Source organism: Thamnophis elegans, chromosome 12 (genome assembly GCF_009769535.1).
Source record: "Thamnophis elegans isolate rThaEle1 chromosome 12, rThaEle1.pri, whole genome shotgun sequence".
NCBI classification, from domain to species: Eukaryota; Metazoa; Chordata; class Lepidosauria; order Squamata; family Colubridae; genus Thamnophis; species Thamnophis elegans.
Window position 1 is genome coordinate 19,387,792 of NC_045552.1, and position 17,116 is coordinate 19,404,907.

The 17,116-nt window shown below is 44.5% G+C and overlaps 2 protein-coding genes across 8 annotated transcripts in view; one reads left to right on the forward strand and one right to left on the reverse strand.

The window, feature by feature from the left end:
- AUNIP (aurora kinase A and ninein interacting protein) lies at window positions 1–11,954 on the forward strand. 2 transcript variants are annotated; one of them, XM_032227462.1, is made up of 4 exons: window positions 1–69; window positions 1,904–2,029; window positions 5,410–5,536; window positions 9,796–11,954. In XM_032227462.1, the coding sequence occupies exons 2-4, from the start codon at window positions 1,943–1,945 to the stop codon at window positions 10,713–10,715; spliced, it is 1,134 nt and encodes a 377-aa protein (XP_032083353.1). In that variant the 5' UTR covers window positions 1–69; window positions 1,904–1,942; the 3' UTR covers window positions 10,716–11,954. The 2 variants fall into 2 exon arrangements, with proteins under 2 accessions (XP_032083353.1, XP_032083354.1); XM_032227463.1 differs by lacking the exon at window positions 1–69 and adding an exon at window positions 93–162.
- The window catches only part of MTFR1L (mitochondrial fission regulator 1 like), a 24,661-nt gene continuing 16,372 nt past the window's right edge, over window positions 8,828–17,116 (reverse strand). For 5 of the 6 annotated variants that reach the window (XM_032227466.1, XM_032227464.1, XM_032227468.1 and 2 more), the window contains 3 exons: window positions 16,035–16,350; window positions 12,981–13,065; window positions 8,828–9,179 (listed from right to left, as the gene is read on the reverse strand). In XM_032227466.1, coding sequence (XP_032083357.1) covers window positions 9,111–9,179; window positions 12,981–13,065; window positions 16,035–16,350 — 470 coding nt within the window. In that variant the 3' untranslated portion in view covers window positions 8,828–9,110. Of the gene's footprint in view, window positions 9,180–12,521; window positions 13,066–16,034; window positions 16,351–17,116 lie in introns of those variants that run through there. The other variant, XM_032227470.1, reaches the window with a different exon arrangement.

The window sequence follows — 17,116 nt, forward strand, 5'->3', positions numbered from 1 at the left end:
CTTCGTAGAATTCCAGGAACTGGAGAGCTTGGCGCCTGTTTCCGCCCCGCCTGGAGGAAGAGGAGGCTGGTAAGAGGCAGCTATGCCCGCAAGCCCTTCGTTTCCCGCAGAGGGCTCCTAATAAGGGTTGCAAGGGAATTACTCCTAGGAGTACGCATGAAAGTGAAGCGCCTTTGCTGGGTGTGTGCCGACCCCGTGGAATTGAGATTTGCTGCCTTGAGAAGTCCCAAAGGTGCTTTTTTTCAGGAGGCAACTGGACTTTTCTTGTTTTTCTTTCTCTTTGAAGACGTTTCGCTTCTCATCCAAGAAGCTTCTTCAGCTCTGAAAGGACAGTGGGGAATAGGAGGATTTATATTCATTGTAGATAGCTGGTCATTTGCATCCTTTTAGAGGGTCCTTGAAGCCCTTGGAGGCTTATCTGTGTCCTTAGGGTCACCTGAGTGGTGCTACTGGTTCCTGTAGTCTGCAATTTTTCCCCTCTGGAAATCCGTTCCTACTCCCACACCATTCCAAGGGTGTTCATCCCAAATTGTATAGCTCAAAGTCTGTAGAGATTCTCAGTCATCCAGGTCATGGTCAAAGGTGCTTTTTTCATGAAACAACTGGACTTCCTTGTTTTTTTCTTTTGAAGACATTTCGTTTCTCATCCAAGAAGCTTCTTCGGGCTCTGACAGGATAGTGGGGAGCTGTCAGAACTGAAGAAGTTTCTTGGATGAGAAACGAAATGTCTTCAAAAGAAAAAAACAAGAAAGTCCTGAAAAAAGCACCTTTGGGACAACCATGACCTGGATGACTGGGAATCTCTACAGACTTCTATCTTGAGAAGGTTCCCCACCCAACCATGCAGGTCCCTTTGGATGGGGAGGCGCATCCATAGCACCTTAGGAGGGCAATTCCGGGAGAAGTTTGGGACTTGTGCAGCCTGCCTCTCCTTTCCTGATGTGGGGTGAATGTGTAATAAACATGTCCAAGCAGGCTTCCTTGGGGCTGCTGTCCAAAGTTGAGCATTGTTGGGCCTGGTTAATGTTTGGGTAGGAGACCAACAGGAGATTCTGGGGCTGTGCAGTATTTTGGGAGTTGAAAAATGAAGAAGGTGGGACGTGCTATATTGCTGCCAGGAAAACTAGTACTGACCATGTCAGTATTGTTGTTTGGAATGGAGCTGAGCACAAGGGAGTCTTTAGAATAGAACAGAGCTGGAAGGGACTTTGGAGGTCTTCTAATCCAGCTGCCTGCTCAAGCAGGAGAACCTATACCAGCTCAATAAATTGTGTATACATTGATGCCATTTTTAAAAAAAAGGTTTAGTCTGTAAAATGTTTCAAAAACTAAAAACAACATGGCATAAATGAGGGGGATAAATAAATCAGCCCACTTTGTGAAACAAGTGGGAAACAGAATTAACACACAGCCTTGACTTTTTAGTTGTTTGGATGCCTGGAGTTTCTTGCCATGAGCCTTTCTATCCTATTTTAAGAAGAAATTACAATTGGAGTATGGCTGGCTGGGGAATTCTGGGAATTGGAGTCCACACCCCTTAAAGTTGTCAAGGTTGAGAAACTGGCTCACCTTCAGTTTTACGATTTTTAATTGGTGTGCGTGACATTGCAGTCAGTCTTGATTACTTTATGATTGGGTATATGTGGAAACGGGTGAGTTAATTTGGTGGCCATGTGATTTGGTAACCAAGTTGTGGAAAGGGAACCTTAATCCGGGTGCACTCAAAGGCTTACGAGGAAGTTGCAGTTACAAATTGGTTTAGCATTCTTGGGCAGTTCAGCATTACAAGCGTTAGTCACTTGGGATCCTTCCATTTTGCACGCTGTTTTTTGTTCGCAACGTCCTTCCAAGCGTTGATAGGTTTTGAGGAGTTCCCTGATTTGCGTCTTCTCTTTGTTCTCAGGCGAAAGGATACGGTTTCATGTAGTCCCGAAGGCAGAAAATGAAGAGGAAAGGCAGAAGCGCTATTGGGAAACAGCAGGACTCCTGTGATGTGTGGCTGGATCCTTCAGCACTCAAAAGACGCAAGGTGATGGTAATTTATTTAATATCCCATCTTTATTATTTTTTATAAATAATTCAAGTTGGTGAATAGACACAATACTTCTCCCTCTTCCTGTTTTCCCCATAATAACTCTGTGAGGTGCATTGGGCTCGCACCAAAGGCAACTGGCTTGCTTTCATCTTTAAGGCAGGACTAGAAGGTTCTCAATCTCTGGGTGATTGGCCCCAAATCACCCAGCTGGCTTTTATGCCTAAGGCAGAACTAGAACTCACAGCCTCCTGGTTTTTGGCCTGGTGTTTTAACCACTAGACCCATGATGGCGAACCTATGGCACGTGTGCCACAGGTGGCACTCACAGCCCTCTGTGGGCATGCAAGCCTTCGCCCCAGCTTAGCTCCGCCGCGCATGTGTACACGCCTCCCACCAGCCAGCTGGTTTTCCGGTCTCTGCTGCGCATGCGTGGGGGGGGCACATGCAGGAGACACATGCGCTGGGAGGGGAGCACACACGGGTTTGGGTGTGCATTGCATTATGGGCGTGCATACGCGTACGTGCACTTTTGGCACTCTGCCGAAAAGGTTAGCCATTTCTACGTGAGACCAAACTGGCTCTAACATACTAAGTTAGTTTATTTCATTCAGTGTTAAAGCTGAATAGCAAAATAACCCGAGAAATTTCATTAGGCAGGTCATTTGAAACTTGTCATCTTTCCAGGCCTTCAGACAGTGGAACTCTTTGGGGCCTGGTTCATACAACAAGCTAAGCCATCATGGCTTACTCGTTTTGGGATTAATATAATGAGCGAATTTGCCTGCTTGGAGTTTGCATATAGTTATTTAGCATAAATCGGAAGCCAGACCAATGTGATTTTGTCGATGATGGTTAAGCTAATCATGATTTAGGGACGTACAAGCTTAATCAGTACCTACCCTGGAATACTGTATCAAACAGGAAGTCTGAGGAGATGAACAGCTTGACAAGCACCTAGGACTGTGATGGGGAACCTATGGCAGGTGTGGCTGAAATGGCACATGGAGTTATGTCTCCTGGCACATGCGGCACTGCCCATTCTTTTTCTGGGTTTCTGGCGCGCACGCACACGTGGCAAACAGCTGGCCTTTCTGCGTGCAGCAGGGTCAGAAACCAGAAGAACTAGTCTCCCATTTTATGGCATGAGCATGCGTACCAGTCAGCTGATCGGTGCGCATGCGTGCGCGACAGTAACTGGAAGATTTGTTGGCCAGCGCGTATGTGTCCGCCGGAAACCGGAAATTCATTTCTCAGCCTGCGCATTCCCTCTGGGTAGCTCCTTTTCCTGGTTATGGCAGCAAGTCTGTGCGCGTGAAGTGCTCCCTTTTCCCTGGGCGCACTTGCTCCCTTTTGGGCATTAAGACGACTTGTGGATTCTGTACCAAAAAGGTTATCCATCATTGACCTAGGAAGTTCATAAGTTGCTCTAGATCAGAAATATTATTAATCTTACCTTAGTTTGATGATTTTTTTTGAGAATGACCTTTTAGAACCTCTGGAAAGATGTGTTAAAGTCACCTATAACAATAGTATATGGTGCCATACAGGTAGTCCCTCGACTTATGATGGGTTGCTTAGCAACCATTTGGAATTATGATGGGCCTACCTGGGGGATACTTACGACCAGGGGTGGGTTCCTGCCAGTTCTAACCTCTTCTATAGGAGGTTCCACAAATCTACAGTGCCGTTTAGAACCGGTTCCAACTCCCTCCCCCCGCCCGTCCACACATCATCAAGATGAAGAGCGAGAGGAGGAATTCTGGAAGTTGAAGTCCACAAGTCTTAAAGCTGTCAAGTTTGAACACTCCTGGGTTTTTTTTTCTAAAGAGTTAGGGGTGAAAGGGTCTTGTAACCTGACAGCTTTAAGACTTGCACACTGCAATGCCAGAGTTCCTGAGTCAGCATGACTGGAGGAGGAATTCTGGGAGTTGAAGTCCACAAGCCACTCCTACCCGGTCACATGGCCAGCAAGCCACTCCCACAAAGCAGGCCACACCTACAGAAGAGGTTCTAAAAAAATTTGAAACCCACCACTGAGCTATAGGTAGATTTGAAGTTATGATGGTGTGTGTCTTGGGGGGGGGGGAGAGAGAGAGGCTGTGGTCACATGACTCCACTTCAAGTATTCATTGGGTGGGCTGCACTTACAGCTCTTGGCAGCATTCCATGGTCATGTGACTACGAATTATCGCAGTTTTGCTGAAAACTGGCAAAGCCATGCTCATAGCAAACCACTGGTTTGCTTAACAACCGTGGTGGTTTGTTTAACAAATGCTGCAAAAACAAGGTGGTGAAATTAGATCAGTCACATGACTGACTTTGCTTTACGGCCATCATATGACCATCACGTTGGTGAGCAGGCTCCATTACGATCCTCACCCGAGGATTACATGTAGTGGAAAAAACCTCAAGTTATTTTAATGACTGGTCAATTTGCAAAAACATGGTGGGAGGAAGGTTCCTTTGGCTTATCATGTTGTGCAAACGCAAGTTAGTCATAGTGTGATGGCCGTTTTTCAAAAAGAAGATAAGATTGCCAGGAAGGTTTTCTGTCAATAGAGGAAACCACACAACGACAGGGGTGTCAAACGGGCGGCCTGTGGGCCGAATGCGTCACGCACAGGCCACGCCTACCCCAGCTGTGCAAAAGGGGGAAAACGTGATAAGGCACATTTGACACCCTTGAACTATGACTATTTGTTGCAGTTTCTGGTTGCAAATTGGTTTTATGTACTGTATTTTTCGTAGTATAAGACACATTTTCTCCTCAAAAAAGAGGCTGAAAATCTGGGTGCATCTTCTACTCTGAATACAGCATTTTTGGCTTCCCGAAACCCTGCCCTCTTCACCAAAATGGCCAAGCATAGCCTTTAAGAGGCTTATAGAGTGCTCCTGATGGCTGAGAAGGGCAAAAATGAGCGAAAAACAGGCCGTTTTTTGCTCGTTTTTGCCCCGCTCAGCCCCCAGGAGCACTCTATAAGCCTCTTAAAGGCTATGCATGCCCTTTCTTTCTGACAATAAACGGGCCCGTTTTCACGAAAAATGGGCCGCTTTTGGGAGGCCTGCAGAGTGCAAAATCTTTTTAAAATTTTGCCTCTTCAAAATCTTGGTGCGTCTTATACTCCAGTGCGTCTTATACTCCAAAAATACGGTAAGTAAATCATTATTCATTTAGGGCAGAGGTCTTGAAACTTGGCCACTTTAAGACTTGTGGACTTTAATTCCCAGAATTCTAGGAGTTGAAGTTCTCAAGCCTTAAAGTGGCCAAATTTAGGGACCCCTGATTTAGGGTTTGGGATTAACTAGTATATGTAATAAGCTAAAAGAAATGCATGAGGATAGTTTCTCTTAATTCTGTCTTTTGTTCCATCTAGGATGTTGCCGCTAAGCCAGTCTTCACTCTCCTGGGCCAGGACTCCCGTCCTGCGGCAGTAATTGGACTTCCTCGCCCACGCACTAAACAAACCACCATTTCTACTTTCTTCACTGCTCAGAAAGCAGGTACAATCTGTGTGTTCCCCCCCTCCCCAAGTGGGACAATTGCAAGGCACTCGTGACATGGGAAGAGAATTGTCTTCACAGAATTAATGATCAGTTTGGCTCATTATTCACACTGTACTATAACATCAACAGACCGAATGGCTCATGTTCTTTGTTCAAGCCACAATAGACAAATCAAGTGTACCATGTTGTGTAAATGCAGCTTGTAGGTTTGTAGCCATGTTGGGGAAAAAGCAGGATCCCCAAACACAGATTTCTCCCTCCGTAATCATCCAGTAAAAAAACCCCACCATTTGCTTAATGTTGTTGGGGGGGTGGGGGAGGAGACCGTACACATATAGCAATAGCCATATCACTTAGACTTATATACCGCTTCATCGATCTTTACAGCCCTTTCTTAAGCAATTTACAGATACACCCCCCCCCCAAAACAATCTGGGTCCTCATTTTACCCACCTCGGAAGCATGGAAGGCTGAGTCAACTTTAAGCCGGTCAGAATCGAACTGCTGGCAGTGAGCAGAGTCAGCCTGCAATACTGCATTCTAACCACTGCACCACCAGGGCCAAGGAAAGGAAGGGAAAAGTAGCAATAGCACTTAGACTTTCATACCTCGTCACAGTGCTTTACAGCTCTCTCTAAGCGGTTCACAGAGTCAGCCTCTTGCCCCCAACAATCTGGGTCCTCTTTTTACCCACCTCAGAAGGATGGAAGGCTGAGTCAACTTTGAGCCTGGTGGGATTCGAACTGTCAAACTGCTGGCAGCCAGCAATCAGTAGAAGTAGCCTGCAGTACTGCACTCTAACCAGTGCGCCCCTGCAGCTCTTTTCAAAATATGAAATTGTTCAGAGTTAGGCTTTGGAAGAATGATACTTTAGGCTTAACTGAAATAAATATTTCTCATCTAAGTTTATGCTTGGGTACAAATGTAATGAGGGTTACACACCGATAATCCCAAAGAGGACTGGGAGAACATGGCCAGCCTCTCTTTTCATTGTGAAGTTACAGGATGTGCTAAGCCATCATCTAGTCTGTCAGATTCTGGCACAAGGCCACTACGGTTACAGTGAACAATGGCTTAGCACAATGTAAACTCTCCATTATAATTTGTACTAAATCGGATTTAGTAGATGCTATTTAAGCTGGTAGAAATTCTATTTCTTTACATGCTGCTCCTACATTGTCACAAATGCCCTAATTTGCAGCAGGCAACTTCTGGATTCCTGCTAAGATGAGGCAGAAATGGGAATGATAGGTCTCTGGGAAATGTAGTACTCCCACCCACCCAGGTTTAATCTCCCCATTAATGCAAGGGATGTTTTTGTGTGTCTTATCATTTGGGGCCTCTCCCTTGGGGTCTAGGACTGTACTCCTCGTACCCTTTGCTGCCCCTTTTTTGCTCCCAGGGTTCCGCCCCCAGCCATTCACCTCTATCATTTTCCTCCGTTGTTAGGCACCAAGCTGTTCGCGCTGGCCAATGGGACCCAACCTTTTCAGTCCCAGACCCTTCGTTGGCGACCATTCGGTGAAATACTGTGAAATACTGTTCACACCGGGCTTTTGGGCTCAGGTGACAGTTCGCCACCAGACAATTGGAGGAAGGGAAGGGAGGGAGGGAGAGAGAGGGAGGGGGAGAAGGGGGGGAAGCATTCCGTGTGGGAGTTTGTTTCTCCAGTTACCTCCGGTTGGAGTTGGAAAATCCTTTGCATCCCTACCCACCCCCACCAAAATACACAATGGCCACAGAAAAGTTAAAATCATGACTTTCTACTTGTCACAATTCCTCAGCCTCCTTCTTTTACTTTTACGCCAAAGCTCTTACTATTATAATTACATTAGTCATATAATCTAACTACATTGTAAAGCTCAGTCATATACCCCAACATAGACAGATTTCCTTTCTTATCTTTTGTTATTCCTGATTGGCTTATTAACAGCCCAAAAGGTATGAGGATTGCTCTGGTAGTTTGAGTTAGGTGCCCATTGCTGGAGGGAATGGGGATGGCATTTATACAAGAAGGAAAAGGACTCCGTTGACAGAAGCTGAATAGGACAACTTGCCATAGCAAACTCGCTGCAGCCAACTCGCCATGGGACGATTTAACAATTCAATAATTTTAAAATAAATATTTTTTTTGTCATTCATCTTTTCTTCTGTCCTTTCTTTTGCATCCTTTAATGATTCTATTCCATCTCTTTGATATTAATGTAACTCTTGTCCCGTGGCGAGTTGTCCTATGGCAACAACCTGGCGAATTGTCATCGACCCTGCCAGAAATGCTTCTGCAGTACCTTAACCTAGGAAAGCTGCCAGTTTTATGGAGGATGAACTGGCACGAAGGGTTCTTGGTCTGTTCTCCAAGTACCAGGTAGATGAGGATGCAGGTTGTAGCTTTGTTGATACTATTGGCTACATTTCCAGTGGGACTTGGGGCAACGTTTTGGAGTTTAAAGGTGACAATTGAAACAGTTTCCCTGCCAGTGTCTTTGTCCTGGCAGGAAATTACATTCTCATCCTTAATTCCTGAAAATTTCAACCATATCCATTTACTACCATGTAATAGTTTCCTGAGGGATGCGGTGGCTCAGTGACTAAGATATTGAGCTTGTCGATCAGAAAGGTAGGCAGTTCGAATCCCTAGCACTACAGAGTGAGCACCCATTACTTGTCCCAGCTTCTGCCAACCTAGCAGTGTGAAAGCATGTAAAAATGCAAGTAGAAAAATAGGGACCACCTTTGGTGGGAAGGTAACAGTGTTCCGTGTGCCTTCGGCATTTAGTCATGCCGGCCACATGACCACGGAGACATCTTTGGACAGCGCTGGCTTTTCGGCTTTGAAATGGAGATGAGCACCGCCCCCTAGAGTCGGGAATGACTAGCATATATGTGCAAGGGGAACCTTTACTTTTACCTTAATGGTTTCCTATGGCCCTAAACAAAGTGAGAAACTGCATTGCAGGCCTTCACCCACCCAACCTTCCCACTCCTCCATCTCCACATTACTAGAGGAATGCCGCAGTCTGCTTTTGAAAAGGGGAGAGAGGTGGGGAGGCTTATGAACTTTCTTGGATATAACCATTGTGAAAATGAAAGCTCTTCAACTACCACATCAGGGTTGCAAAAAGCCCCACCACTAGATGGCAGCAAAAAAGACAAATACATGTAAACCTTTTACTGCCATCTAGCGGTCAGCTTTTTCACCCAATATTTTGGTTGCTACAGTCATTGCACATTTTCAAGGCTAGATAGTAAGTAGTAAGTTAAGTAGTAAGTTCAAATAACATGCACATACATTTGCCAAGCTCTGTATAAGAGGATTTATTATTTGCTATTCCATTGCACTCTTCACTGCAAAGACATACAAAACACACACATGTCATCCAAAAAACTTTTGTCTTTCCGCTGCATTAATACTGCTAAAAGGTGTGGAGGATGTGTTAACGACTCCTGTTCCACTATTTCTTCTTCACAACTTCAAAAACTGGGGGGCGGGGGGGGGGGAGGAGGAGGTAATGGAGCAAAGCAGCAACATTTGAAGGGGTTTCTTCCCCCCCCCCCAGTCTTTTTTTTTTCTTTAGATAGCAGTTCTTGGTTTGGTTGCTTCTTTCAATGCCACAGAAGAACAAGAGGGAATAATTGAGACCTAGTAAGAAAGACACGTTGATCGTTCAGGCATAGCATTAGTTACAACAAGACCAGTTATTTGTATTATTTGTTTCACTGGTTAGCCAGTCAGGTTTTTGCAACAACAAACACTCCCCCACCTCACACAAAAACCATTTTCTTTTAAACACAGAGGCTAAGGCACACTTTTTTCCTGAATTAAATGATCTTCCTGGACAAGCTTTACATCAGGGGTCTCCAACCTTGGCAACTTTTAAGACTTGTGGAATTCAAGTCCCAGAATTCCTCAGCCAGTTTCTGGGAGTTGAAGTCCACAAGTCTTAAAAGTTGCCAAGGTTGGAGACCCCTGTTTAGATAGCGAGGACCATTGTAAATCAAACAGGGCGATTGCTCCAAGGGCAGGTCATTTATCTAGCAGGGAGAACATCCGATCTCTTAAGATTCAGGTAAACTCTTGAAGGATGGGAGCATGGGATCCAGAATAGAATTTTGGGATGGACAGCATATCTCCCCTCCAATCATGTATCTGGCTCTTGAAGTCAAAGAGCTGCACCTGCCATTTCCCTAGACTGCTAGGCTATATAAAGGCTGTGTATTTGGCCTCTGGCTGAGCCTGATTCCATTGTTTTTGGCAGGGGACAAGACCACAGACGCAAGCAAGCAGTTAACGACCTCCGCATCCAACAACGTTATCAATCTAAAAGACTCTGAATGGCGTAGAGGGAAAAGGACCAGGGCTCCTGTCCTTCAACCATCAAGCCTGCAGGACTGCGAAAGACAGCCTGCAAAGGCAACGGACGTTTCCGGTCTTTTCTTTTGCAGTCCTCTCCCCGCTCGAGCCCAGATCCACACCAGCACCCCTCTTGTTGCTCGGGAGGAAGATGCCGTAACAGAAAGGGGGGCTTTTCTAACTACAGATCTCATTCAGCACTTGGAAGAAAAGGGGCCCCCTCGGCAGCAGTTGGCTGTGGGGTCCCCTCTGAGAGAGAAAAATGATGGCTGGCAAAAAGAAGAGAGCCCCACTTTGTTTTCTCAGAGATGCCCAAGTTTTAAAATAATTCTGAACCAAAGAATGGATGGGGGGAAACGGCGCAGACCCCCTTCATCTTGGGCCGGCCCTACATTTGTGGACGACTCTGAAAATATGGATCCTGAACTGGAAGGAAACCTACCAGGAGCAGCATATTTGGATTTCAACCTAACTGGATTCTGTAGAGGGAATATGGATGCCACTAGCTGTGAGAACAGCGCCCCAGCCTCAACTCAGCGGCTGTTCACCCAGGACTCTGAGGGCTACAGAGTGATTTTGCACAGCCTTGGAGGAGAAGGAAGCAAGCCGTCCTTGTCAAAGGAGCCCTGGTGGGGCAAAAGGACCCCTGTAGGAAGCTCCTTTAATGAGAAGAGCTGCTTTAGGGAGGGTTGGGCTGGAGACAGAAGCCCCCCTGGGTCTCTGGGCAGGCGCAGCCTTCCTCCTCTGACAGAACGTAGTGAAAAGTCATGTTACGACTTGCTATTCACAGAGGATTCAGAAGGCAATAGAGTCATTAAACACTAACATCGTAATTGCTGTGTGATAGCTTGGTGCCTCCTTACAAAACAAACCTGGCTTAAAGGGCCCTTTTTGTATATTGCCTGTGGCTGTGTGTCACATACCTAAACCTGTTTTGTTCAACATGCTTTCTTCAGTGTGTGTGAGCTAATAAAAGAAACCGAGGAATGCAATCTTAATCCTGGTGTTCTATCTAGAAAGACGTCCGGCTGCTCTAGAATTGTTCCACGAGATGAGATTCAACTAGCTTTCATTCAGGTAGCTTAAGGGTCGGCTAAGAAGGGCTGAAGCTAGACCCATCCGCCACAGCACCGCTTAAAAGTTGGTATCGCTGACCAGTCCTCACTGCGTGGGGGTGGGAAGTGTCTTTAAAAAAAAAAAACAGACCTGCCAAGCTGCACAGCTAGTGAACCTGACCCCCTGCAATTTCAGCAAGATCCAGCCTGCCAACATGGGTCTACTTCTCTCGTGCCCCTTTAGGCGATGTTTTAAAACTAGAACACCAGTTTGTAAGTTTACAAAGAACTCCACTCAATGAGTATGAGCAGAACTCACAGTTGTTCTGTCACAATGAGAACCTGATGCTCTCCAGAGGCTTTGGATTTGAATGCCCCTCAGGCTAGTGGCAAGTGCTTTTGGGAATGGTAGCCTAAAATGACTGGAAAGTCCCAGGTTGTCTACATCTGACTTTACAGTATCTTTAAAATAACTCAATAGAATATTAATATCAACAGCGAGAAAAGAATGGGTAAAAAGTAGAAACCTGTTTTGTGAGCCATGGGAAAGAGTGTTATAAATTCCCTGAGGGTTGAAGTTAGTGATTTAAACCATCGTGGTTCTCCTAGATAACAGTGGCAGCATCACAAACTATCATGCTACAATTGCTGCTGACAAAGGACCAGCCAGTGCTCAAAAGGCTTTTAAAATATACTGCAAAAAACTTTTCCACACTTTTGCCCTTCTACAAATTGCCAGGAGGTTCTGAAAGAATATTTATTCGTGGTAATATTTTTAAACATGCAGACAAGCCCTAGAAAAAGACCTTCCCCTTGCTTTTAAAAAATGCCATGGCCTGATGCTACACTCAGAGTCCAAGGAATTATTTTGCAAATTCTTGGGGGGAGGAAAATGGAGGCGCAGCTTTGAGGGTTCTTGGGTCACAGATACTTCACTAGAGAGAGATGTTTGCAGATGCACATGAAGGAGAACTGCAAATATCATTAAAGCAGCTGTGCCACAACCCTATGTGGGAAAAAAATATGCTCTGCCTGGACCAAAACATTGCAAAGCTGATCTTCATAATAGGGTTTTATTCTCCAATGCCAGCACAAGAGATTGGTATTGGCCTGACCATCCCCACCAGTGCTAAAGTATCTGATCAAATTCACAGGTTATTTTGCTGTCCTCCCACTGGAAACTTGACCATGTGCTATTCTTCCACTTGTGTGTTAATTTAACCTGCTCCCCCCCCCCCCCCCAGCTTAAAGCAAAGAGTGAGGCAGGCAGGTCGTTGTGTTCTGTCTCAACAAATGAAAAAGAGGAATTTTAGCTTTACAGAGCTGAATTACAAGAGGGTAGCAGCCTGAATTCAAAGATACTTTGGAGTGCACACAGGTGTGCTTCTCACAGGTGCCAGCAACTCCAACTCTGATTTAAGGAAGTGTTAACAGCTGGACTCACGTCTACGTTCAAATCTGTTAAGTGTTGCACAGCTTTAGTGTACAGTATGTCATCAGCAACCAGATTTTAAGTTCAATACTTAGATTAGAACGCTTGATTCCATCTTTAGGCAACTATATGTCAGTTGTTCAAAGAATGCTGGTTGTGGAGAGAGGCTGCAGAAAGTAGGAACTTTTCAGAAATCTACATTTACAAAAAAAAATCTTGGGATTCAAAACAGTTTTAAGTATTCAGGGGCTACAGGATCTGCAGCAAGACTATAAAATGAATTTCTTTTTTAAATGAAAAGCATCACTGTTGGCCACTGGCAATTCCAACCTTAAAAGAATCCGTATTCACTGCTTCAGTTCAGAATGTGGAAAAGTTTTACCTTTAAAAAAAAAAAAAATCTATCGTTTGCCTGTGTGGAAAAAACCCAGCAAAATGTCAGTTTCTCTCACTTAGTGGGTTCCTTTTGCACACAAGCACACAGGAAGCCTAACCCCTAAAGGATATTTAATGTTCAAGGAAGGCAGCCACTGTAGAGAAAAACCTTAAGAAGCATACTAATATAAGAAATGAACATAACTGTCAGTTCTTTTTCATATTTACATCTTCATCTTTCAAAGCAAATTTCCTTCTTAAAACTTCTGCTATAAGAATCGCAGGATCCTCTTCTTTCAGTAAACTTCTGTTCCTAAAAGGAAGATACCAGATGAAGGATGTTACATAAGAGTATGGAAAGATTTTCATAAGCTGCAATTTCTCCTGAATTATTTACCAACGTTCTAAAATATTTATCAACGTTCTAAAATAAGATGGCAGCCTTTTCATCAATTTTATTACCCAAGTGGTTTATTTCCCACCTCCCAAGATCATAGCAAAGATAATCTGATCAACAAAGATTGTATTATAAAGGGCTTAGATCGGTGTTTCTCAATCTTGCCAATTTTAAGACTTCAAATCCCAGAATTCTCCATGGCTGTCTGGGGAATTCTGGAAGTCCACAGGTCTTAAAGTTGCCAAGGCAGACAACACTGGCTTAGATTTTTTTTAAAATTTCCTTTGGCTTGTTCTCATGAGCCATGGTGGCGCAGTGGTTAGAGTGCAGTACTGCAGGGTACTTCCGCTACCTGCCTGCAATTTGGCAGTTCAAATCTCACCAGGCTCAAGGTTGACTCAGCCTTCCATCCTCCCAAGATGGGCTAAATGAGGACCTGGATTGTTGGGAGCAAGAGGTTGTGTAAACAGCTTAGAGAGGGCTCTAACGCACTAGAAGCAGTATATAAGTCTAATTGCTATTGCTATTAGCTTTCCCTTCTCAACTTCCTTGACTGCAACAGTCTTTCTTTCATTGTCTAGCAGAGGCTTATCCTCTTCCCATATCATCCCAGGTGAAGCTTGCCTCTCGCTACTTCCTTTGCTTCCAACAATCAGACCCACCATGGAGTGGAATATGAGTGTGCCAAGGGGCTCCTGGGGAGTGGTGGTACTCAGAGCAAGACATCTTAGGGTGCTAATGGTGTAGAGTGTTTAGCCAAGTCCTCCCAAAATGGAATATTTATGGTCATTGGTCACAAAAGATGCACTGCTCTAAAACCCAAAACAATACGATGAAAACTCTATGCAATAAGCAACCATGTTGTTCAGGTTACTTGAAGATTTCAATTCCCAGGAAATCAATGTTATTACTAAAAGACTGGCATGGGGCTTTGGAATTAAACATATTTAAATGTGAGCTCACTTATTTATAATGTGTTTTCTCACACCTGTTCCAGGCTCTAGTGTTCATGCAGTTTTCCCCTGATAATGAGGTAATTCTGTTTACTGGTTTAATTAACTTGAGGTAAGAGCAAGAATCCCAATGGATGAGCATATTAAAAGGTGCCAGGAGGATTTAAAATACAATTGATGTTAAGCTCTAATATTATGGAAAAGCATCTTTTAAAGAACTCCAACTCTTCATTCAGTTTTGTTTTGCTCCATACATAGTCCTTGACTTACAACTATAATGGAGCCCATTTTCAGCAAAAATGTTGAAAAAACTGGTTACATGATTGTGAGATGCTGTAAATGCAGGACAGTTGCCAAGCCCCTGGAGTGCATGTGACCATGGGGGTATGTGGGTGAGTGGCGCATCAGAACTTTGGAACCGGCTTGTAAGTAACTTTTGGGGACGTACCATGCTTTCCCTGAAAATAAGACAGGGTCTTATTTTCTTTTGACCCCCCCCCAAAATTAGTGCTTGGCCTTATTTTCGGGGAGGTCTTATTATTTTTGAGGTGCAGGAGGGGGTGAGTGTGGTCACCTCATGGCTGCTGCTCTGTTGCAATATTTTCAGGGGAGGGCTTATTTTTAGCTCAAAAGCCCGATTGGGATTATTATCTGGGGAGGTCTTATTCTCTTGAAAAGAGGGTATCATAACTTCAAAAGATGCTAACTGACCAATTGTAAATCAGGGACTATACCAGGATTAGATTAAAGGGAACCCACTTTAAACCCAAGAGCTTATGATAGTCAACCAAACGTTCCCTTTAATGTGGTCGGTCCTCCTCTCCTTCCTAATGTCATCATCAACAGGAGACACATCCACACTCCTTCGTTAAGTGCTCTGTATTCATCAACTGGTCGTTAAATAATTTGATCTTCACTTAGATCTGGGATGGGGAACCTATGGCAGGCAGAGCCCTCTCTTTGGGCACGCGCACCATCACCAGCTGTTCTGGTTTCTGCCACGCATATGCACGCCGGCCAGCTAGTCTTCATAGATGCTGGAGCACCAGAAAACGGCCTGAAAATGGCCAAAATGGGCCAAAAAACAGGCATGTGAACCCCGGCCAACTGGTCTTTTGAGTTTCTGATGCTCTGGCGCACACGCATGCACATTACGGTTTGGGCATCTGGTACCGAAAAGGTTCGCCGTCACTGACTTAGATCATGCATAACGTAAGGTTGCAATCAAGGTTGTATGAAAGGGAAAAATTAACAGCCAGCTACTAATTTGGTGCCTATGTATCACTATGCCAAGCCAAAGTGAAGCTGAGCAATTGGTATGGTACATAGAGGTAGTCCTCGACTTACGACAGGTCATTTAGTGACCGTTCAAAGTTACAACAGCACTGACGTTTTGCACACTTAGGACTTTTGCGGCATCCCTGTGGTCATCTGATCAACATTCGGATGCTTGGCAGCTACTCATATTTATGATGGTTGCAGTGTCCCAGAATCATGTGCTTCCCTTTTGTGACCTGGGAAGCAAAGTCAATGGGGAAGCCACATTCACTTAACACCCATGTTACTAATTGCAGCGATTCACTTAACAAATATGGCAAAAAAAAGTGGTAAAGCGGCAAAACTCACTTTACAAATTTCCCGCTTAGCAACATAAGTTTGGGCTCAATCGTGGTCATAAATCAAGGACTATCTGTACTACGCTCATCTAATTTCAGCTCTACTGGTGCAACTCCATTTGGTTAACTTACTATGTGATGCATTTGTGGATTAATCTGAGAGCCAGGTTCAAGTGTTGTGTGAATGCAGCCATGCTATGATCTGGATTAGCTACGGTTTTGGAAATCAAAACACAGTGATTCGCATGCAATTCACTATTTGGATTAATAGATGCCTCCCTAATACTGGGTACCAATTCAAAAGAAAAGGACTTACGAGTCTTTGTTCTGTTTCATTCGATGAATGTCTTTCAGAATGCCCATCATATCCGCAAAACTACTGGCCTTTGAGAGAGACACGGTGTCATCGTCGTCATCCGAATCTTTCGGGTCGGGTTTGTAACATTCAGAAGTTGTAGAACAAAGCATGGAAACAGATGGAAGTTCTGGATTTTCTAAGTCAGCCTCTTCTTCTGTGATATCACTAATGACAAAGGAAGTTGTAGACTGGAATGAAGGTCCAAAGCAGGGCAAGGGAGAAGACACGTTTGAACTTCCTGGAGATAACAATTCTGGCGTTAATGAAGAGGAAGCTGAAAAAAAGAATAAGATAAGGAGACATGAACTGGCTGCCATATCAAGAGTTTCGTTCTTGCAATAGCAATAGTACACTTAAGACTTATATACAACTTCACAGTGCTTTACAGACCTCTCTAGGCAGTTTACAAAGTCAACATCCTCCCCCCCCCAAACAAACAAACAAACAAACAAAAAACAATCTGGCTCCTCATTTTACCAATCTCAGAAGGATGGGAGGCTGAGTCAACCTTGAGCTGCTGAGAATTGAACTGAGTCAGCCTGCAATACTGAATTCTAATCACTGCATTACCAGGGCCAAGGAAAGGAAGAGCAATAGCACTTATAATGCTTCGCAGTGCTTTACAGTCTTATCTTAGTGGTTTACAGAGTCAGATATGGAATTATGGGAGTTAAAGTTCATAAACCTTAAAGTTATTGAGGTCAGTGGTGGGATTCAAATTTTTTTACGACTGGTTCTGTGGACATGGCTTGATGGGTGTGGTGTGGCTTGGTGGGCATGGCAGGGGAAGGATACTGTAAAATCCCCCTTCCCTCCCGATCAGCTGGGACTCAGGAGGCAGAGAATAGATGGGGGCAGGGCCAGTCAGAGGTGGTATTTACCGGTTCTCCAAACTACTCAAAATTTATGCTACCTGCTCTCCAGAACTGGTCAGAACCTGCTGAATTCCACCTCTGGTTGAGGTTGAGAAAACAATAATCCAGAATCTACAGTTCCCCTCTCAGGATCCAGTTATGAGTGCCAGATAGGCAGAGACACAA

What these genes read in the sequence shown, in the direction of transcription:
- AUNIP (XM_032227462.1), top strand. Translation starts at nt 1,943, where the DNA reads ATGAAGAGGAAAGGCAGAAGCGCTATTGGGAAACAGCAGGACTCCTGT. An exon ending in CAGCACTCAAAAGACGCAAG is followed by an intron (nt 2,030 to 5,409) that starts GTGATGGTAATT and finishes TGTTCCATCTAG; the next exon opens with GATGTTGCCGCTAAGCCAGT. An exon ending in CTTCACTGCTCAGAAAGCAG is followed by an intron (nt 5,537 to 9,795) that starts GTACAATCTGTG and finishes TGTTTTTGGCAG; the next exon opens with GGGACAAGACCACAGACGCA.